Genomic DNA, 24,339 nt, shown 5'->3' on the forward strand with positions numbered 1-24,339 from the left:
AATATTATTCTCATCTAAAGAGTATTTCGCTACTTTCACCCGTTTCGCGTTACCCTATTTTCACCTATATGCCATCAACAGTATACTTTTATTCCAGTACGTTAGAATGTAAATTTATAATATTTAAATAGATGCCATTTTCACAATTTCCAGTTCTTTATCAAATTTTTATCAATAAATTTAAAACGATTGAAGAATCAAACTGTCGATCCATCAAAAAATATTCAATTTATATTTAATTTTTGACATAAACACTAAATACATATAATATATAAAGTAAAACTACCAAAGTAATTCATTAACAATTATAGCTTAACAAAAGTGATTCTCCATTTCATAGAATCTACAAAATAACGCTAACATTGAGCTACCTTACCCTGCATTGTAAACTATACTCATCTTACAGACAACAATTTAATATAATGTTCACTTTAAAAGATAATCAAAATGACAATGGAAGTATATTAAAGCCATTGCAATAACTAAAGAACATAGAGCACTTTAGCAAATTGTAAATCTTCTTAATATCGCTAATAAATCAGACAAGTAGTTAATGTAACATTAAATAATAGAAATAAAGAACAAAAAAGTATTCATCAAATTTGATTTTGCTGTTGGTATAGTAAACTAACAAAGTATAAAAAGATTCACCGTTGTAAAAAATCTATAACTGTCTATAACTACATAAAAATTTTTATTCCGTTACGTTGAGAATAGTCGATCATAAAGTCTGATACTTAAATCGTCTTTCCCCTCCTAACCTAGATTCTAGCAACCGCTCGTAAAGTGCGATCATTTCTTATTTTTCTTTAATATTGATCGTTCCTCTTTGTTGCTTCACACGAGTAACTAGTAAAACTAGATTTGAACAACTATGTACAATAATATCCTCAGTATTCAAATTCGTTACACATGTTATAATATATTATTATATTATATACATATGTAATGTATCTTCAAATGTATGAATGCGTAAGAGATGTTTATAAATATATAAATTTCATTTATTTAAATTTCAGCGCTTTAATTTATTTCGTCTTTTTATAGTAATAAGTGTTGTACTGTACAATTTATTGATATACGAAGTGCAAATTAATTTCATATTGATTAAATCGTTATAAAAATTATTATTGATTATGTAGTATGTGATTTTGGTGTTATACAATGTATATATGAATTTGATTTCACTACCCGAGACGCTTTTTCCTTAATTTGAAATACCAGTGAAAAGAATTTTCTTTACTTTAATGTAATTCTTAGAACCAATTTAGTATAATATAGTATTATATAAAAAATAGTATATTAAAAATTATTTAAATAAATAATAAAAATGTTAACATCTACAAAAAAATTATTTTTTTTTTATATTTACGGCATATGACAGATTTATGAATATGTAAAATATATTTGATAATAGAAATAATAACAATAGGTGTAAAATTAAAGTATAAATTAAAAGTATTAAATATCTATAAGTGCATTAATACATATAATTTAACTGAAATATATCAATATATTTTAATAACTATAATCAAAAATAAATAATTAAAAATTGGTTCCAATAATTTTTATTTCAAATTTTTTTATAAGCGTATAAAATACTTTTATAAAATTTTTAATAATTTTATAAAAATAGTTTTATAAAAGTGTATAAAATTATAATACATCAAAACAAATATATACAAATAGATAATAATATATAAAAATAGATTAAATTTTACGAATTTCTTTTAATACGCTAATAACATTTTTAATTTTTTTATATGTATAATTTTAATATTTATATTGAACATATACCAAGCATTTAAACAATATATATATTAACAAAAAAGAAAAAATATATATATGAACTGTACTGAGAATATAATGCACTATTATGTTAGGACACTTAATTACAGTAAATGTTTAATTGTAGATTTTCATCTTAAAAATAAAATTCCATTTAAAAACATCAAAATGAGTTTATACAAATGAATAACTATTTTAATACTGATTTTTAATAATTTAAAATTATTTTACATATCTTTTTTTTACAACATATAAAATATAATATGTAAATATATATAAATAACTAATATTCCTTAGTCATAATAATAATTTAAAATATTAAATTAATATTGAATATTTATAAACAACTTACTTTTTACACACTTTGTATGTATATTATACAATAACTTAAAAAAAAATATATGTTTAATATTTTTAATATGTTTAATATTTTTTAAATAATTATTGTATTCAATTTGTGTAATATTATTCCTAAAAAAAAAATCACAATTGTAAAAGAAAATTTTTTATTGATCATGTAGTAGCCATAATCTTAAAACAAATATAATTATTAGTATTAAAACATTATAAAAAGATTTTATAATAATTTTATTGCACTACATTTAAAATTGATAATTACGAAAATATATGCAACAATATATATTCCTAGCCTAGATTAAATATATATAGTACCAATTATCATCATAATACAAAATGAAAAGTGTACTTCTAAAATTTTTAAATAAAATTATTTTATTATTTTTTATCTATTCTGTGTGAGTATCTATTATTCTTCATATATCAATTTGTTTTAGTTAACCTATAAAACAATTTACTTCAGCTTTTTAAGTACGTATTTATATATATACAATATGTAAATATAAAATATGTATATTTCTTACATATCTATATATATAAATACCATGCCACACAAGTCGCTGATTAATATTTTATTTTATGGTAATTGCAATTGTAAAATCAATGAATAGCAATATTTTGCACTAACTATATCTCTACCCGTTACGGGAAAAATATTTTTAACATTTGTATTTGTACACAATAATTATATCATAATGTTCCTATAAAAAGAAATAGAAGAACTTAAAAAATAATTAAAAAACAAATCTGTACAGATGCATCCTACGTTATCTATGCAAGTTTATTTACTATACATGTTAATATATATTACGATATTCTTTGATTTAATATGTGTAGTTATACATTTGCGAGTACACTGTGTATATAAAACATTCGAGAATTATTATAAATATAAAAAAGTACAATATATATATTGTTTCAAAGAAAAATAATAATAGATTTGATTTACTTAATTGTACTAATATGTATGTAGAGATATTTCATAGTTTATAAAGTTAATACTTATGAAATTTTTAACTGAATATTATACATCGTTTCTTTTCTAATTTTCACTTAAATTGTTTATTATGTGTATTTAAAAAAGCAACAAAGTGAAAATATAACGTATAAAAAAAATTTAGTTCTTGATAGAAAATTTGCGTCACATTTCAATAACGTCACTCGTGATTAGAGTAAACGCGTATAAGATAGTTGGTATGACACATAACCTAGAAATATTTAACTTTCAAAACGACTTGTGGAAAACGTTTTGTTGTGATTATTATGTAAAATATTAGTGAGAAACTACAAACACTATAAGTACTATTTTAATTTTTGCAATTTAATATTTATTTCCGAATTTTTCTTATCCATTTTAAAAAAACATGATGATTTATTTCATAACTTTCTGCATTTACAAGAAAACTCATGTACAATTTAAATCAGCATGTGTGTAATTCTGCATTTCCAGAAAATACGTTTTTAACAGAATAATTGTGAACATTGTAAATATATAAACAAATATATTCTTATTTTCGTCAAAATTTAAGTTTAATGTTTGTATTAAGTGATAACCTTGGGAAGTTTGAGACAAAGATTTAGTTAAAAAAAACTGAATGATTGGAATAAATATACTGTTTAAGAGGTAACTTAAGGAGAAATATTTTATTAATAAAATTATTAGTTGATAGTTAATAATTAATTTCATAAATTTATAGGATATTTTTACGAAATAATGATTATTATCCAAATACAATTATTTTTAATAGCAAGTACTAAAGGTAATTTTAAAATATATAAGGAAAAATAGAAAAACATTTTTTCAATGCCATGTGAAGAGCTGCTTCGTTATTTAAAGTTAGTATATTTATTTATGCTATAAATTAATTTATTTAATTATGTTATATATTGTATATATTTTTAAATTTCAATAATTAGATAATCATGGACGAAAGGAGGGTAGCAGATTACTTTGTTATTGCTGGTTTGCCTGGGCAAGACAATGATTTTGATACTGATAATGAAAATGATAAGTTAGAAGACTGGTATCAAGAAGGAACGCATGTAAAAGATATGAATGTGAAACCTCCTATTACTGATCTTGCTATTATATTTCCGGCATTGGGTGAAAAATGTCCAGAAGGGTATGATTTGTTAGAACATACTGTTTCAGGCTTAGTTGCTGATTTAAATCATGGAAGTTTAAGAACAAATGAATGTTACTTATGTTATCGACGAGGACGTGATAAACCACCATTAGTTGATATAGGTAAGATAAAAATTTAAAAATATCACTTAAAATATTGAAATTCCTTATTACAGTTATATTATGTGTTAATGTTAAATATTGAATGAAAATAAAAAAAATGGTTTAATGATTAAAATTAAAAATTCTTATTAATTTTTAAGTTTTAACTTTGTTCAAAAAGTTTTTCATTTGTAAATGATAAAATTTTGTGGTTTAATTTTTGGTATATATTATATAAATATAATAAAAAAATCTCTTTATTATTTAACTTGTACAAAAATAATCTTAGATAATTTAAGATCAATCAGGTTGATCCTAATTTACTAGTAGACTGCAGATAGTTATATAAATGTACATTTTTATATATAATACATAAGGTAGTAGGACTAACGTAAAAATTTATTTTATTATTGAAAGATTTTAAACGTATAGCTTTCACTATGCATATCTTGTATATTTTATTATGCAAAATATAAATTTCTCATTTGATAAAAATTCAAATATTATAGAAAACCATAAAAAAGTAAAAATTATCAGACTTATCAATTAATATAATTACTGTCATTACCAAACATTTTTAAGTTATATCCCTAACTGTGGACAGAAAGTTATGTCCAAATTTGAGACATTAGTATTGCAACAGAGATTAATAAATACTATTGATGTAAATTATAGTTCTTTTTTATAATGCCATGTAGTGTAGAACAATCTCTTTTAATATGTAAATTAATTTTAGTGTATAAGAGACATTATCAAGAATATTATGGCATATTGTTATTTAAATTACAACAAATAAAATTGTTAATATTTTGTAGATGCACACATAACATATACGTGCATAAATATCTGCAGCCTACTTATCAATATTATTTCTGATATAAAAAGATCAAATCTTTCATATTGTCTTGTAACAAAATTTAATATGTTAAGTTCTCAATTATTAATGTTTGAATTTACACCTATATATCTTATTTTTTATTTATATTATACTCTATTATTTCATGTTTTATATGGTAGCATAAGTATATCAATTTTATTAATTATATAATGATGTTTTGTAATCTTTATATTTAAAATACTAGTAACTTAAAGAAGATGACTACTATGCTATTGTAATATGTGAAAAAGCTAGTTGATTCTATCACTTTAATTTATGTTATAAAATTAGTGTAAAAACTGTATAAAAAGAATGTGCAATATTTATGATATGTACATAGGACAAATTACTAAACAAAGCTTATTAAAAATTTTTATACAGAGCAAATAAAAAACAAAGTATTATAATAAAATATTTAAAAAGCAAACATTCTATTTATCTATTTTTAAAATATAGTTTTTGATTAATTAAGTAAAATCTTTTTATTATATAAAATACAATACAAGCAATAATATTTTTTTATAATCGCTTATTAGAGTTCAGAAAATTTTTGTGAATTTAGACATTTTTTTTAATAATAAATTTAAAGTGTTTATAATATATAAGGGCTTTTACATAATGTATAAAAAGCAATTTGATGTAATCATTAAGTCAGGTATTATAGTTCTTCCACCTTCCAGTTTTGCATCTTTAAGCTCTTTTTGGAAAATTATACAAGACAAAGTTTATTTTACTCGTGTTGAAACCCAAGGGCATATATAGCGTGATTAAATAAAGAATAAGTTTGAAATCCTAGGAGATATATTCATTCATTGTAAGTAATTATGGTATATGGTAACTCATTGAAAATAGGTCATTTTAATAGTTACATGAGGTTGACCTTGTGAAAACAGTGTATTTAATGAAACCTAGAAGAAAAGGATGTTGGATTAGTAAATTCTTGTTAATATATTTTTTGTATCGATACTTGAATAGAAAATATCAATGGAACTAATTTCAAGTAGACATTATTCAGTATGTCAGTATTTATGCTTGACTATACTTTTACAATTGTTTTAATTACATATCATACATAAAAATTATATACTACTCTCTCATTTTTATAGCTTTAAATATTTTTATTATTTAATTATTTATGTGACTATTTATCTTCAGTAATATTTAAAAATTTGTATTCTTATTTTTTATGTATTCCATTACTGAAAAATGTTTTAAGAATATTTTTTGAAGATACAATGTCAATATCTCAAAAACTAGAAAAAATTCTGGAACCAGTAAATTAAGATACACAGCACATACTGACAATTTTATAAATTTTTTCCATTTTGTTAAAATAAGATATTAAAATTCTTTTGTTAAATTTTAATTTTGTAAGGATAAGCATTTCATAATATTAATATATATTTGTTTTAATTCCTTATATGATAATTAAACTTATATTCTGTAAAACAAATTTGAACTTTTATAAAATGTGTTAGAAAAAAGAGAATGTGTTAGAAAAATATAAAGTGTGCCTTAAGTAATTAATAATATTTGAAATTATAAACTGAGAGTATATGTAATTTATATGTATGAAATATTAATACAATTAAAAAAATACGTTTAAAAATTGTTTATTATTCTTGTTGATGTTTATATAGCAGTTACTAGAACTAGATCAAAATCTTTGTTATTTGTATTGTAAACATAATATTTCAAACTTCATACAAAAAAAATATTGCATGTTCTTGCTTTTTATATCATTTTAGAGTAGTATATAGCATAGAAATTAGATTGATATGAATATATATAATGAAATAAGTTATTTTAAACAAAAATCAGTATCATTGTTTATATAAGTCATCATTTATTCATATAAAACATCATTTTAATTCAATACATATATTTAAATGTATCACAATTTAAGAAACAAAAAAATAAAAAATATACATTTTTTAATTTGAGTATATCAATTATATCATAAGTAACATATTTTCAGTGTGAATGTTAGGAATGTTATTTGAAATTACATATTTATATAATAAATATTACAGTTGCAAATTGAAATTATGCAATTATTATGTTGTTAATTTGATAAGTCTTTTTGTAATATTTTAGCTACATTGTTTTAGTAATATAGTTTAAATAGATACATATTGCAAATTTTATAATTATTTAAAATTAAATTAACTATTGTTTATCGAATGTGATTGTTATGAAGTACTTATTACAGGTGTAATATATGATGGTAAAGAACGTATAATGCCAGATGCTGAAATGATATTAGAAACTCCGAAAGGACATTTAGCTAATGTGAATAATTCTACAGCAAGAATATTTGTGACATATAGACGTGCAAGTCGTAAAATGCAATGCAATTCATTAGTCGTGACTGACATTTGTGTAATATTGACAAATAAAGGAGAGACACCCCCACATGCATTCTGTATTATCAATAAAAATTTAAACAAAGGCATGTTGGGTAGTGATGTATATCTGTGCTATAAGAAATCTATGAATCGAGCAAATCTGATATCATTTAAACCTGCAATATTGTATAAATATCCAATAGTTGATTACAGCAATTTTATCTTCCCAAATTCAGTGGCAATGTTTTGCTTACCAATGGGAGCAACAATAGAATGTTGGCCCAAAGTGGCATGTAAACCTAAGCCAGTATTTTCCACATTTGTTTTAACAGTAGCTGATGCAGCTCAAAAGATATATGGATCAGCAATAACATTTTATGAAGAACTTGAATTAGAAATGGATAGTCCAAATTTTAAAGAAAATCAACAACCAGCTGATGTACTCATGGAGAATATGAAAAATTCTGGTATGAAAAAAGTTGTATATTCACATATATGTTTATGTATGCAGTATTTTTACTCAATCATTTTTTTGCTTCTCCTTTTTCACTTAATATATTTAAGTAAACTAGTAGAAAGTAAAGTACTAATAAGTAATTATTTAATGTAAAAATTTAATTCTATTTATATTAAAATTAGGAATTAATCTTCATTTTAGATATCTTAGATAAAATTTACATTATTAAATTTATGTAAATAAGAATTATTAATATTTTAAATAAATATATATTAGATATTGAGAATATACTAATTTGTTGAATAATTTTTGTTATGATTAAAAAAATTCAGTAAATTTATATATTTAATAGCAAATTGATATATTTTATTAAATATCATGAATCAATTCATAAACACTTGGACTTTATAGAAAATGCAATCTTCACTTAGTATAGATTTGGTTAAAATTTATAATTCTATGCATACTCATAAATTGAATTCATTTGCTTCTTACTATTTATAGAATTGATATATACAATTTTATTATTTAATTTTATTACAAAACTAAAAAAGTAAATATTTACAGTATATCTTACTTAATGATATTTTATTAGTAAAGAAATTTCATTAAATGATATTAACAGTATTTAAGGAGAAGCAATATTTACTTTAAGGACAAAACTTAGTGAAACATATGTTGCATGACACTAAAGTAATAATTATATGAACATTTGTTTTTAACAATAATGAAGATACTTTGAAACATTAAAAATCATTTTTATTAATTATTTCCTGATTCCTGCTTTTAAGATGGATAAAATGCTTTATAATATAGTGTTGTGTGTGATCATTTAAGATCATGAAATGTGAAATAAGATGAAAATAATTTTTACTAATTATTAGGAACTTATTGAATTTGACATTATTTACATTAAAAATTAAATATATTCGTTTTTATAATATATCAAAATTTTATAATATATGAATTTAATTACTGATTTACCATAATTGTACTTCTTAATGTTATAGAACCATCTAAAACAGGATACTTATAATTGTTCCTGTGTCATGCTCTACAAAGTTTTGTTCTTCTATTCATAATTTTAGAGATGATGATTAAATGTGATAGTAATGTCTCTCTTGTATAGTGTAAATCGTATTAAATATTACAAACGCCTTTTTCCTAAAACAATGTTAATGACAGTATTTCTTTTCAACATTTAACCGTTCATACACATTTTTCATAAAACAAAAAATTATCTCAATTAACTTTTTTCTCAGCATAATAAAGGTTTCATTCTCTATCTTTTGTGTCAAAAATGTTTAAAACATACAAAGTCATAATAATTTATCTTTCTTTCTCATATTAAATTTTTTAACATTAAGATTTTACTTTTTGTTTTTTTGGTTTTTATGTATTTTTTTTATTTATATACTTTTGTTTCTCAAATATACATTTTTTTCAATGAATATTTCTTAAATTTACAATTGCAGTACGTTTTTATTTCATTATTGTTATCACAAATTAAAAAATGCGTAAGAAGAAATAAATATTAAACGTGTTTGATAAATTGCAGTGACATGAATTTTAGTAAGTACACAATGAATGACTTTAATATCATACATATAAAAGCTTCATTACTTATCTTGTACATGAAAGTAAAGCGGAAAAATAGAATAATGTTGATTAACGCTATATGAGATTTTTACAGTAATTGAGAATTAACATTAAGCATCGTTTTTGTATAAATAAATTGTTTTGAATACATCGATTAACATTGAAAACTCATTAAGTATGGACATTTACGCGTGATTGTATCTACGTTTTGGCACAGTAGATATCGTTATAAATTACGTGTTTGTATCTGTTGTAACATTAAATAATGGAGATTGAACAATAAAATCGAAATTGTTTATACTCAAAATTAATCCTAAAATAACTTTTATATTTCTATTATTATAATTATGTCCTGTATATCTTGTATATCTGTGAATACATCTCAAAGTCTACCGTATTAAATATTTTAGGAAAACTGTAAGTAATCGATATCTTTGTTAAATTAGTTCCAGAAACATAATAGCTTAACCATCGTGTTCTTCGAACTTGACACCGATGGATCTTATACTTAGAATCGCGTTGAGTTCTTTGTGTACAACGTGAATACTACAAATTGAATATAGTTCAAGCGCAAAATTATTCTTATAGTCGAGCATTTGAAAATATAAAATATTCCCAAATATGTAGTATGCACAGCACATTTTGTTACCACAGAAGTACATCATATCTCATATGTGCATTAATAGGAAATTATTTTTAAGCATGAAATATTTGAATATCTATAACGCTTCATTATCTAATAACAAACAAACAGCAAAATATAATAACAAATTATTACTGATATGTATATCAGCTGCACATATTTAATGAATTCTAAATATCGATTTATTCAAAAACGAAGTTTTAAGCGAAGAAATGTTATTGTATATTTCCGTCTTAGTTCGTCATGTAGAATTATTTTGTCACAAGTTCTGTTACCAGTTCGATAACACCATACGTACAATTTTTAATTATATGCTTTTTTGTCGCAATGCGGTTTTGATCATAACATACAAAAATATGTTTTGTTGTATATTCTTACATTGTTGTGTGTTCTAACATTGACATATACTATAATAGTGTGCATTTTATGTACCTGATTTATAATATTTATTATAAAGTACGTTTTAATTAAAATAATATTCGATCTGAATAATATTGAGACACTTTAAAACGTAGATAATTACGTATAGAAGTTAATATTTTATCTTGCAACTTAATGCAAACATAAGGTATATCTAAAAATACGATAGTTCGTGTATGCAATATTAGGTTCTAAAAGATTAGTCATATTTCAATAGTTATTGTATTTATTTTTGACGAAAGGATCCAAAAGTAATTGCATATTTAGTATAAGGAATAATACAATGGAAAATGTTATTAAATTTTTTTTAATGAAATATAAAGATATGAAAAATAAATAGGGTCTATATTTTAAAATATTATATATATGAGAAAATCAAATAGTATAAGAAATAAATTAAAGAAAAACTTCACATTAAAAATATTAAAATTAACTGCCAAATTAATAGATTTTTTATTAATATTAAGTTATTAAGTTACTGAACTTAATCAAAATAATTCGGTCTAAAAGTGTACGTCTAAACATACGTTTATAAACGTACATAATACATAAAAGTGGTAAACTTATACAGGATAGGTAAATAAGATTACTGCTTTAGACACCTCAGGTACAATAAAAATAAGAAGTTTTTTGAATAAAAGTTGTTCGGTATAAGATAGGATCGAATGGTTATAACGACTATTTGTAACTCGAATCTCTAAAGGATTGTGAAGAATATTTCATTTTCACTTTAATAATAAATCATATTTTCTTATTTGTTTGTTCATAGCAGCTGAGTATAAATACCTATAATTAATCATAATTAATCATTAATAATTAATCATAATCGTGTTATTGCAAAGTCGATTATAAGAGAAGCATCAGTTCGGAAATTTTTTAAAGTATTTTAAAATTAATTTTTTAAATATAAAGAAACGTATCAAATTTGCACGCGAGGATTTTGATAAAATTCCTGTAAAAAATAATTTTCTAAAAAATATTAAATGTAGTAAAACTAAAAAATTGAAGACATTTGGATTATCTTGGAATTTTAATAGCGAAGGACACATTTTTTGTTTTAAATCTCATATTATTCAGTGAGAAATTAGATTAAATAAATAATTTTTAAAAGTTATTTATTTACAATATATAAATATATTAAAAATTTGAATACTTTTAATTTTTTTCTTTTTTTTTCTCTCCTTAAACTAACTTTAAATATGGGAATTTTCGATTGAAATAGAAAATACAAGTTTTTATAATGTTTTACTATGTAACAACAATTATGAGATATATAATGTTCTTCCAGTTCATACTGAAAGCATTATTCAAACAGAGTCATGAGGGTACCATAAATTTTTACATTATTTTAATTATACTGTGTTATGCGTCGTTAATTCTCTCTTTAGTAACCATGCCACAAGTAAAAATACTATGCAATACTAATCATTATTACACGAAATATAGAAAGTTTCTGTGGCTCACATTGCATTCTTCTGATTCATGATCATGAAACATTTAGCCAGAATGTAATTGAATAAGGACTAAATTAGTGTTTTTCTTTTACTCAACTTAATAAAAATAATTTAGTATTTTATTAATTAATTAAAATAATAATTTACGGAATTTACTTAGAATGTAATTAATTTACATAATTTTAAATATATTTAAATATACTCTCTGAGTTTACAGGAGTAAATTAAAATACAAATAATTCAGTTAAATAATCAATTAGGAAAAATATTAATAAATATATATATTGTTGGAATGAAATATTACAATAATAATTATGTAAAAGAAAACAATACAAAAATACTTTGATTAACATTTATTATATTTATTTTATTTATTATTTTTTCATTTAAATGTCATGTTTATTGATAGGTTTTGCAATTGTACATTCAAGTAATTTACATATATGTGTTTGTACATACGTAAATGTGTTCTCTTCATTTGTTGTTATAAATTTAGAAATTAGTTAAATTAATATTACATACATCGTCATGAAGAAATTACCAGAACTACTATGTATTTAAAGCAAGAAACACTTTCAATACAACAATTCAATAACTTAGAGATACCGATACTAAAAAACACTAATTTACAATTCTTATTCAATTATATTTTAGTTAAATGTTTTACGATCGTGAATCAGAAAAATGTAACGTGAATATAGAAACTTACTATATTTTGTATAATAACGATTAATATCTGTGTCATTTGTAATAGTAATAGTATTAGTATATAGTAGTAATATTAGTACTTGTGTTATTTATTATACATCATATATCAAAATTGATGACGCCCTCATGACTTTGAATAACGCTTTTAATAATTTTAGTACACACTGGAAGAAAATTTGGTTACAATTATTGTTACATAGGGAAACCAACAAATTATACAAACTCGCATTTCCTACTTCAATCGACAATTCCCATATTTAAAGTTATATGAAAATGAATAAACGCTCAACAAAACAAAACAAAAAAGAAAGATAGACAGTGTTAGAATTTTTAATATATCGTGTAAATAAATAACTTTCTAAAATTATTTGTCTAATCTAATTTCTCACGAAAAAATATAAGATTTGAAACAAAAAATGTTCTTCGCTATCAAAATTTCAACATATTCCAAATGTCTTCAACTTTGTAGGCTACTTTCACTCCTTCAATATGAACGATTATCGTTAAAGAATATATATGTCATGTATTTTTTCGTGAATTATTTTTTACAAAAATTTGATTACGGTCGATGCGAGCAAGTTCAATACGTTCCCTTCCCTAAGACGATAAAGATAATGATCATCATCATGAAAATTATCAAATACACTGCTCTTTCTAATGTTAAACAGGAGAGTTATTTTTCTTCTTTTTTTTTTTGAATCGTTGCTTGTTTAAGTACAATGTATGACTGTTTGTTTTATACTAACATTACCATGTTCCTTTGAGAACGTGTCTTCACGAATGTCTTCATAATTCTTATACTTAAAATATTCAAGAACAAATAACTGTTAAGCACTCTATTTTTGTAAATTTCTTTTCGATTTTCCATGCCCGTAGTGTGGTTGCTATAGGTATTTATATTCAGCTGTTGCTAGTAAATAAATGCAAAATTATTACCTGTCATTAAAAAGATATCTCCATAATGACTATCTGAAAAGAAATTATTATGATTATGCAGTGACTATTTTCACATTGAACAACTTCAAAAATGTGTTTCTCCATTTTTATAGTTCCAGCGATGTCGTACATTACACTAATATATACACTAGTATATAATACATTAGCGAATTAATTAGTAATATATGGAACAAAATTATATAGTAAAATATCTTTTTTATTATTTTTTTTCTTTTTTATTTTAAAAACCGGGGATGTTTTATAATGCCTTGATATCAAAATCGTTTTTTCCATACCTCGTTTCGTTATTTAATAGTATAGAAGTTGATGAATCTTATTATAAGTTGAAGTTGACTTTATTAGACTGAAACTATTTTCTTACTTAACCTGGTGTGACTAGTTTTCCGCTTTTTAATGTCTGTAATTGATGTGTTTATATCGTATTTTCTCCTCTCTCGAGTGCTTCAGTTATTTTACATTTAATTACTATAGTTAGCATAACGAGTCTGTCTTGGCAACATTAAGATATGTGTTCATGCATAAATAAAGTATTAGGATAGTAGAAGTTTATGTAGAAAGGGATTTATTATACTTAAAATATTTTTATTATATTTTATATTTTATATTATTTATTTTTATATTTTATATTTTATATATTATATTCTATTTTATATTTTATATTTATATTAAATCTTTTTATATTTTCTATGAATTTTTGTTAAGGGTATTATTGTAGATGTTTGATAATGTCATTGAAGATGTGGATTTGTATGAATTATTCTCCTCATATTCTTTTTCACGTTAGGTATCGTGACCATCACTTGTTATTTTATGTCAAAAAATAAGAAAAAATTTATTGGTGACAAATCTAGAGACCATAATGGCGATAGTGCTTGTCTTCCACGCCCCTCTGATTAAAAAATTATCAAGTGTGATTAAGAATTCTTATCGGTATTCTTGATAGGCTTAGTAAACCCAGTAGCATTATTTTATACACCTACTAACATAATTTTCAAGTAAAAATACATTTGTTTCGATGACGTACATAATTTCAAATCTTCTTTTTAAAAAAGCATTTTTTACTATAATTATACAGAGTTAAATATAGCTAAACATAATCAAATTGTATATAGTTATATTAGAGTTAAGAACATATAATACATTTAACTAGAATCTAAAGCAAAAATATTTTTGAAATAATTGTTATTCCGACACGATTTCTTAAAAAAATAAATTAAAACTGAAAAATAACATTTTTTACTCGAACTTTTATTTTTAAAAAAATTGTTTTTAAAAATTCATCGGAACATGTATTCAAGTACCTATGTACATATACAGGGTGTATCACTTAAAAGAAATTAAATCTAAATTATCTTTGTGCTTATGAAAAATTACAAAAAAAAAAAAGGAAAAAAAAGATATAGATTAAAATGGCCTCGAGACATGTATCTGATGCCAATAAAAATATATTTTCTTTTGTATGTTAACATCTTCATTTTATAATATACTATATTATGGCATCAAAACGAGTCAATGATCTATTACATCATGACTTTGAAATAACCTTAAGAAAAACTAGATCAAATTATAACAATATAAAAAACATCTTAAACTGTCAACACAGTTCAGACGATATAACTTAAAAACTTCAATTACAAAACCCATTTACAAAAACGAAATCGAATTGTATACGTACATAAGTACAGTTTGGGTTAATAAGTATTGTTCATTTAGTAAAACTATACCTCTTACATTTGCGTACAATGTCTGCGCGACTTTTTCAAAAAATATCGAAGATGTCGATAATTAATTGAAATAATGTGTTAATTGTACAAAGTGTCTGATGGTAGCTGTTCAAGCAGAAATTGATTCAGTGTTTAAAAATAAGTCGAAAAGGAAGAATACCATGTTTTCGTTTGAGGCTTTATTTTCGAGAAAATCGTGGTTGAAGATTTATGGAGTATGCATGTTTTTAGTCAAATTCTGACACAGCGAATTTCATTGTAGACTGTGTCTATTTATGTTCATAAATATTTCTAGTATTTTTACATCTATATTAAGTCGCTCTAATGATAAAATAACACAAAATATAGTCTACACAGTATAATTATGTATAAAATTAAGGTATAATTACATTTACACGTACTCCACGAATCTTCAAATTCAATTTCTTCGAAAACGAAGCATCGTATGAAAAAATTTTATTCTTCCTTTTCGACGTATTTTTAGATGTAGAATCACCTTCTGCTCGCTTGTATCACAAGTTACCAAACACTCTGTATATTTAAAAGCTTAAAAGTATAAATTCTTAATTTTTATTAGTTTTAGAAATTTTTTACTTAAAAGAAGAAAGCATTATTAATAAAATTTATTTTTATTTCATATTTCTCGTGAACTATGTCTTATAATTAGCTGTGTAAGTGTGTACGTATGCCAAGAAATTTTCAGAATCAATTATTTCGAAATCTAAGTCCTAAATGAAAAAATTGTATTCCACGCTTTTGTTCCATTTTTGCATAAAGAATCATCTCCTACTCGCTTATATGATACTTATTGATTATGCTATATAGTTATTTGTTACTATACTATAGTATATTATATACTAGTATACCGCTATAGTATTATAGGGGTATAGTTATGCAGTAAAATACGCTAAATTATAACTTAAACACTATAAAATACTATGTACAATATAATATGCTGCTATACTATAAAATACTATATTATATCACAATCAATATTATATTATGTCACTATCTATATTCTGTGAGCTTTTTCACTAAAAAAAGGTATCCCAAATGATTTTATTAGAACAAAGGGTATCTTACCTTAATGTTACTGGAAGAGAAGTCGTAAACTTAAAATACATTCAATGTTTGGCACAGTGGCGAACACCCACGTGTCCAACAGCCTCACGTTGCTTACTTTTGCTTATATAGTACACTAAAAAAGGATCCATAAATATATATCGTCGAATTTATAAAAATTACGTGTATGAGATATTTAAAGAATGAAAACAAACATCAAAATTGGAAATGGAAATACATTTTACGAAATTTATTACAAATATCGGAATTCATTTTAAGAAATTTTCATTGACATAGGTAATTCATATAATACTTGTATTTCATGATGAAAGAAGTGTAAATTGTATAGATTCACAAGTTAGATTTAAATAATTTACAATTCTACTGTATTCAACTATGCATTAACTAAATATTTTAGTAAAGAAATGTGATACTTTTTTAATGGTTTCCTTGCTTTAGTTATTGTAAATTTTAGGAAGTTTAATTAGTCTTAATTTTGAATTAAGAATACGCTTTTAAATAAAATTTTATCGGACTGATTTAATTTATGATCGATATAATCGAGGAGAAAATGATTCTTCGTGAATGAAATAAATCTAAAGACTAGGCAAAAATTTTGCGAATGGTGCTTTTGTTTTTATGAAAAATAATTTTGCACACTTTTTGAACACTCATACACTTGTCTAAAGTTTCAGTTTTATATTCTTTTGTAAATTATTATTTCTGCATTTGTTAATATTGATAAGATATGTAAAAATCGCGACGATTCTTCCGTTTGCTGGGTACTGGTGATGGTGATTCACAAAAAATTCATTTTTAATGTTCGACATATTAAGCAGAAGTTAGTGATTTAATATAGTAAATTAGTAATAAGTAGTAGCCGATGACCTAAGTTACTATTCTAAATTAATCAACAATTTTTCCAATTTTCTTGTTCGGTGTTAAATAACTATTTAGTTACAAATTATAGACGATTTTGGGTGTCAATATCAATTAGAAACAGCACTTAATATAATAATTTATAAGCTCTAACTATGCTGCTCCAAACCCTAAGTGGTCGAGAGAAGGTTCTTTCTATAGTTTTAAACGGAATAATATGCAAATGTATTTCGGTATTTTTATGGATATCATATAATTTATTAATTAATGTGAAATTTATTACGCAAAATTTTATCAAAATCTCCCAAAGATAACCAATTGTGTATTATATTCCTATTTTTTCAAATTTTTGCACTGAAAGAGAAAAAAATAGGGTGTGATTAAACAGGTATTTTTTAACGAAAAATATTTCTTTTGTCATTTTCTAAGTTGAGATTGAAATATAATTTCAAAACACTCTATATATTAAGGTATTTAGAAATGATCAAATATTTTTAGACAAATTCCTTTCTTTCATCTAACATTCTTCAGATTTATGAAATAGTATATTAAATATCCTAAGTATATTAGATAAAATAAATAATATAAAAAGTATATTAGATAGCATAAGGCTCAAAATAATAGTGAAAATTTAGTCATGAAAAATAGTCAAAATTTTTCTAATTTAAGATATTTAATTTTCCATTCATATAGTTGCAATTTTTTTCTCTTATTTATAAATGAAGAACCTGTAATGGTCTTCATTTAGAAATGTTAATTACTATATCGTTATTATAGTTTGTCATAAATAACTACAATCATTTTGTCTTCAGTAATCCAAGTAGCAAAATAATAGGATAAAACATAATAGAACCCTATACAATTTAAAAATATATTATTTTTCTTCTAAAGAATGGATTATTCATCTTGTGTTAATTAGAAGAATATTTCTTCCCTAGGGTGAGCTAATTTTTGCTGAAAGTTTGTTATAATTTATAATTGTTGCTTGTAATTTACCATGTTATGAATAATTATTTAGTGTTTTTATCGTTTCTAGAAATTATATAGAGCTATGTATATTATAATCGTAATTAAAAATTTTCATTCACCGTTATAAGATTAATACGAAGGGAGAAAATAAACAATTTTTTTCTTGTTTCAGTTGAACACGCAGAATTTGACTACCAACAGTTAAAAATGAAAACACAAAAGCAGTCTGGAATATTTAAAAAGCTCACGCTAGCGCAGTTAGAAAAATTGCAATATACAAATCCAGCGACGCAATCTTTGAATATTAGTAAATCCATATGCATCCTATCTCATTGGCCATTTTTTGATACGTTTGAGAAATTTTTAGTTTTCTTACATAGCATGTGTAATAACACACCGCAACAAGTTCCTATTGAAAAGTATATAGCATATTTTTTGTACGATATACCGTTTCCAAGTCCACAGAGACCAAGAATTCTCGTGCAGTTAAGTACTAAGGACAGGTTGATTTTGACTCAGCCAGAAGATTTGGCGCTACCTAGGTCTGGTGCCAGTTTTCGACAGTTACTCATCAATTTAGGACCCGATAATTGTTTACTTATATTATTGTTAATCCTTACTGAACAGAAAATACTTGTACATTCGTTACGTCCTGATGTACTTACATCGGTGAGCGAAGCAATCGCTATGATACTGTTTCCATTTAAGTGGCAGTGCCCATACATACCTTTGTGTCCTCTTGGATTGGCCGAAGTAACGTATTTTATTTTATCAATTTAATTATAAATAACCAAAATAATAACGTGTTTGAAATTCTAGGTTCTGCATGCCCCACTGCCGTTTTTGATAGGTGTGGATTCCAGATTCTTTGACCTATATGATCCTCCATCTGATGTTAATTGTGTAAATTTAGACACAAATAATATAGCAATTTGCGATGACAAAAAATATTTAAACGTGAAATTATTACCAAAGAAAGCAGCTAGACAGCTTAGAAATTCGTTAGAACATCTTTATTCGAAATTGATTTCTTTGGGAAAAAGTTATTCATCAATGAAAAGTATGTTCCTGTGGTTGGTCTTTTTTTATTATTAGTATTTTCGTCTGTAATTAATTTATTTTTTAGACACAGAAGATGAAGAATTTAGCGTGGATAAAGAGTTTCAACAAAAACGAAAAGAACAAGCTTTGGAGCTTGAAATACAAGACGCTTTTTTAAAATTTACTGCTACTATACTCAAAGGATATCGTGCTTGTTTACTACCTATTACAAAAGCCCCAACAGTTGGTTCTACAGACCCAACTAGCTTATTCAACATACAAGCGTTTCTTAGAAGTCGAGACAAAGCTCATGCAAAATTTTATAGTATGTTAGTGAAGACGCAAATGTTTATAAGGTTTGTTTTTATTAATATTTCTTTCATATGATTCATAAGGTTTAATATAATAAATCATTTATCATATTATTTTATCATCATATACATATAGCAAAAATGAACATTAAATTTTGTTATTTTTAAGACAGGCAGACTATTATTTAAGTGGCATTTTATATTAACTTAAATTTACACTTAAATACAATTTTTTTAGAAAAATATGCTGATTATATTGATAAATTTAATAATATATATTTGAAATATATATTTTTTAAATAATTCATATAATATTTCTTTAAGATAATATGATGATTTTAAATCATATGATTGAAATACTTATCTTTCGTGTTAAAAATTGAAACAAGAATAAATTTTCGATAAAAAAAATTAGTAAGCTTTATTTGTCTTAAAGCTAATAACTAACCAAATACACTTACAGACAAATATGAAAATTAAGAAACAAATAAACAATAATATTTATTTTATATACAAGATGTTCTATAATCGAATTTATAATAAAAATATATTTTATAATAGAAATAGTTTATGTATATTAGAAGGAGACATATTGAAGTGCACTTATATCAGACAAATATTTTTAATTAATTGTCTTGAAAACAAAATCTCTTAACTAATTGTATTTTTTTCATATAAAATCATCCCTTTGTAAATACTATCAATTATAGGACATCTTATATATTTAATTATAGAATATCTTATTAATTTTATGCAAAACTTTGAGGTTTGGACTGATATTTTTATAATTTTCTATATTAGTTCATACTTATTAGTATATGCTTCATTTTTTAATTGTTATGAAACTTAAACCCAAGTGTTCTATAAAATTTATTTCTTGTTTGTTTTAACAACATTAATAATTAAATGAAGTGACATTTAAACTTTATTTCATTAGAAGAACTTTAACAGTTTGGCAATAAGTTTATAAGATAACAACATATAAAAACTCTATTTCTGTTGATGTGTTACTCACATATCACACAATCTCATTAAGAATCTAATAGAACTGACTTCATAAAACCTTTATTGGAAGAATATCTATTTACTTATTTATGAACAATTATGTAAATAGATACTTTTTAAATCTTAATACTAATTTTTGGAATTATTGATAAGTTTATAACTAGTCCTTTGTTTACTAAATCTATATCAATCTAAAAATATAGATTTATTTTTGTAGGTCATGTTCATCTCTTTAAGGAAACTATTCTTTTTAACATTAATTAATACTAATTGCATTATTTAGTAGTATAACATTTTTTAATACTAAAGTAACCTTGTAAGCTTTTGTGTATTCTTTATGCTGGTATTTAAGAATGTTTGAATACTGACATAAATGATTCAATCTTTTTTGCTTATTAATATCTTTTTTGAACTTTAGTGCTTTTGTTAACATTATTGGCATATATACATTTGCGTACGAATTATGCATTCAAAGATAATAACTTTTATAATTTTTAATCTCTAAAAACATCTAAAAAAATATCCAATACATATTATTCTGACATTAGAGATTATTTAGTATCATATAAAATCGTTTTTTGAAAATCTCATTGATTTGCATTAATTTGTTTCTACTTTGTGTATATTTTACAATAAAATAAAAGAAGATATTTTAATTTTATAAAAGTATACCATTTCCGAATACATATATATTTTTATAATTCGTCTTTTTCAGACAAAAAAAATTTCATAAAGACCTAATTCTATTTTGTGGAAAATTTCAGTGTTATTTATTAATAATTATTAATAATCGTTATAATAATTATTATTTCTCTATGCAGAGATTTAACTGAGTATATACAAGATTATCGTTTTTCATTATATATTTTGTTTTGTATCATTGTTAGTAAAGGAATTTTCCAAATATAAATATTTCATTTTAATAACGTGTCAAAAAGTAACTATAATACTTCGAAATTGTAGACAACTGTGTACTATATTACTGTTATTTAATTGCTACAAGTAAATAATATTATAAGCACATAATTAACATATAAAATAAATCATATACCAATGAACAAAATTTTGATACAAATTAAATTAATTATTTGAGCAATTTAAATTCAAGATAATAATTTTACCCTCATACTTAGAATGATACTGTCTTGTTCATGCTCTGTGCAGTATTAGTTTTATTCCATTTTTCATCTCCGTTTTCTTCCTGTTAGTTATCATAGCATTATATAAAATGGTTTTAAAGTTTTACTATATACATGTCCTGGTTACAAACATTATTTTTACAGTACATTATTTTGTTTTCTATTTTTTAGATTTATAGAAGAAAGAAGTTTTGTATCTGACATGGACATGGCAGGTTTAGCATTTTTTGACGAATGTACTGAACGCATCGAGGAAGAAAATGGTGAGAGTGCTTTTTTGTGTTTTTAGTAGAGTAGTTATAATTATGTAAAATATTATTATGTGATCATAAATATCTAAACAAGTTGGATATGATCAGAGCATATCTAATACGTGTCCTAGAATTAAAATAATAAAATTTCCTTAGAAATGATATTCTATGAAATTCTAAGTGTAGGGATACCAATAGTATTTCTAATAGAGTTTCTTTGGGATTCTAATAGCTTTATAAAGAATAATTTATCTATTTAGTATTTTTATTTCTTTTATGTATATTTATTATATCCTGTGTTGCATTATCATTATTGAATATTGATATAATGTATTTTTAACTAAATTAAATATAAATATAAACGTCGATATCTATTTATCATATAGCAATAATTAGTAGGTATATAATTTTTATAAACTTTATATAAAAAGCAATATTCATATATGGAATGTATCATAATATACATATTTTAAAAAATATCATAAACTTCTACAATATTTTAGTTAATTATACTATGTTTTTAGTTATTTTTTCAATAATCAGTAGATGTACTGCATGTATACTTTTGTAATTTATATAATTTATTAACGACCATAAATAACGACCAATAAAACTTTCAATCAGAATATAATTCAGAATTTAATTATCCCCCAAAGTTAGTTATAGAAATCTTACCGAAAAGATGTTTAAAAAATTCTAATCTAGTCTTCTTAGAAAAAGTGTTTATACTACAAAACACTTTAGACTTTCTAGAAATATTGTGTTGAGAAGATTGTTTAATAGAAAGTAAAATATGAGATAGTATAACAATTTGACATCCTAATGAATAGGACTTTGTTTTTAGAGGATCTGGCTACAGAATAGGAAAAGTGTAAGGTCTATTAAAAGGACCATGATGAATCTCACAACATTTTTTTTTAGAACTTTCTAAAAAAATTTAACAGATAATTTGTTATATGTAATAGTTTAAAAGACATAATAACCAACATTTTTATGATATTAGACTTGGTGTTATTTAATTATTTATACTTCAATGTTAGTTTACTCAGTTTATTATTATTTTATTCATTTTGATGTATATTTATCTTCTACATTTGTAAAATTCGTTAATTTTGTATTAATTTTATATAGCATTGTGTAAAACTAAAGATTAAATGATTCTTTGTAATGTGTTCAGTACATTTGAATGTATATTTTAGTGCCTCTTTTGGAATTGGATGAATCTCAGCATAGTGAACGGACAGTATTTATACCTCCGCCTGAACCTGGTCCAAATCAAGCGCCGATAGTGTATCGTACATTTAAATTGAATCCGGATTTAATAAGACCACAGAAAAATTTCAATATAAGGAATCCGAATTTAAGTGCCTTCGGAATAGTACCAGGAAGTCCCATGGCACGTAGAACCAAACACGAAATCAAGGTTGCTCAAAGGATGGCGCGTAAACAAGTAAATAAAAATTTCCTAAATGTTAAATTCTTCAAAAAGAACTTTAATTTAGCATAGAATTTATAAAATTTATTATAGAAAAATCTATTATAGAATATATCTATAATCATTCGTATAAAATGATACGTATATGGTTTGGAATATGTCCGAGCGTTTGGAAACCCATGGTATAATTGAGCAAGAAGTGATTTTACATGATTCTACATGCAAAATTAAATCGAAAAAAAAGCAATCAAACTTTTTTGTTTGAAGATTTATTTTCGAGAAAATCGAAGTTGAAGATTCTTGTAGTATGCGTTCTTTTATCCAAATCTTAAGACTATGAATTTTATTATATTGTAGATTGTGTTTATTTATGTTTCTAAACATTTCTAATCTTTCTGCATCAAGTAAATCAAATGATAGAATAATATAAAAAAAATACTATTTTCTAAGACAATAGGAAAGATAGATTATAATAAAGTTCACAAAGCTAAAATTTAACTTTTATACATTCCATGAATTTCTTTACTAGATTTTTTCAGAAATGAAGCCTCAAACGAAAATATTTGTGTCTTTTTTTTCAACTTACTTTTAAATATCGAGTCACCATCTTGTATCACCAATTACTAGGTACTACTATTTAACTTGCATAAATTAATATTTTCCATATGAAATATCAGTATTCAATGTT

At 23.4% G+C, this 24,339-nt stretch overlaps 1 protein-coding gene across 6 annotated transcripts in view; it reads left to right on the forward strand.

Annotated features, from left to right (window-relative positions):
- Positions 1-3,702: 3,702 nt before the first annotated feature.
- Crag (DENN domain-containing protein Crag) overlaps positions 3,703-24,339 on the forward strand; it is a 35,443-nt gene continuing 14,806 nt past the window's right edge. For 4 of the 6 annotated variants that reach the window (XM_017912152.1, XM_017912150.1, XM_017912151.1 and 1 more), the window contains exons 1-9: positions 3,703-3,769; positions 3,843-3,981; positions 4,063-4,393; positions 7,462-8,064; positions 18,642-19,222; positions 19,289-19,529; positions 19,596-19,866; positions 22,137-22,228; positions 23,416-23,666. In XM_017912152.1, the coding sequence (XP_017767641.1) occupies positions 4,069-4,393; positions 7,462-8,064; positions 18,642-19,222; positions 19,289-19,529; positions 19,596-19,866; positions 22,137-22,228; positions 23,416-23,666 (2,364 nt within the window). In that variant the 5' untranslated portion in view covers positions 3,703-3,769; positions 3,843-3,981; positions 4,063-4,068. Of the gene's footprint in view, positions 3,770-3,842; positions 3,982-4,062; positions 4,394-6,046; positions 6,064-7,461; positions 8,065-18,641; positions 19,223-19,288; positions 19,530-19,595; positions 19,867-22,136; positions 22,229-23,415; positions 23,667-24,339 lie in introns of those variants that run through there. The other 2 variants (XM_017912149.1, XM_017912153.1) reach the window with 2 other exon arrangements.

The sequence above is a fragment of the Eufriesea mexicana genome, unplaced genomic scaffold, assembly GCF_001483705.2.
Source record: "Eufriesea mexicana isolate 0111107269 unplaced genomic scaffold, ASM148370v2 scaffold325, whole genome shotgun sequence".
Lineage (NCBI taxonomy): Eukaryota > Metazoa > Arthropoda > Insecta > Hymenoptera > Apidae > Eufriesea > Eufriesea mexicana.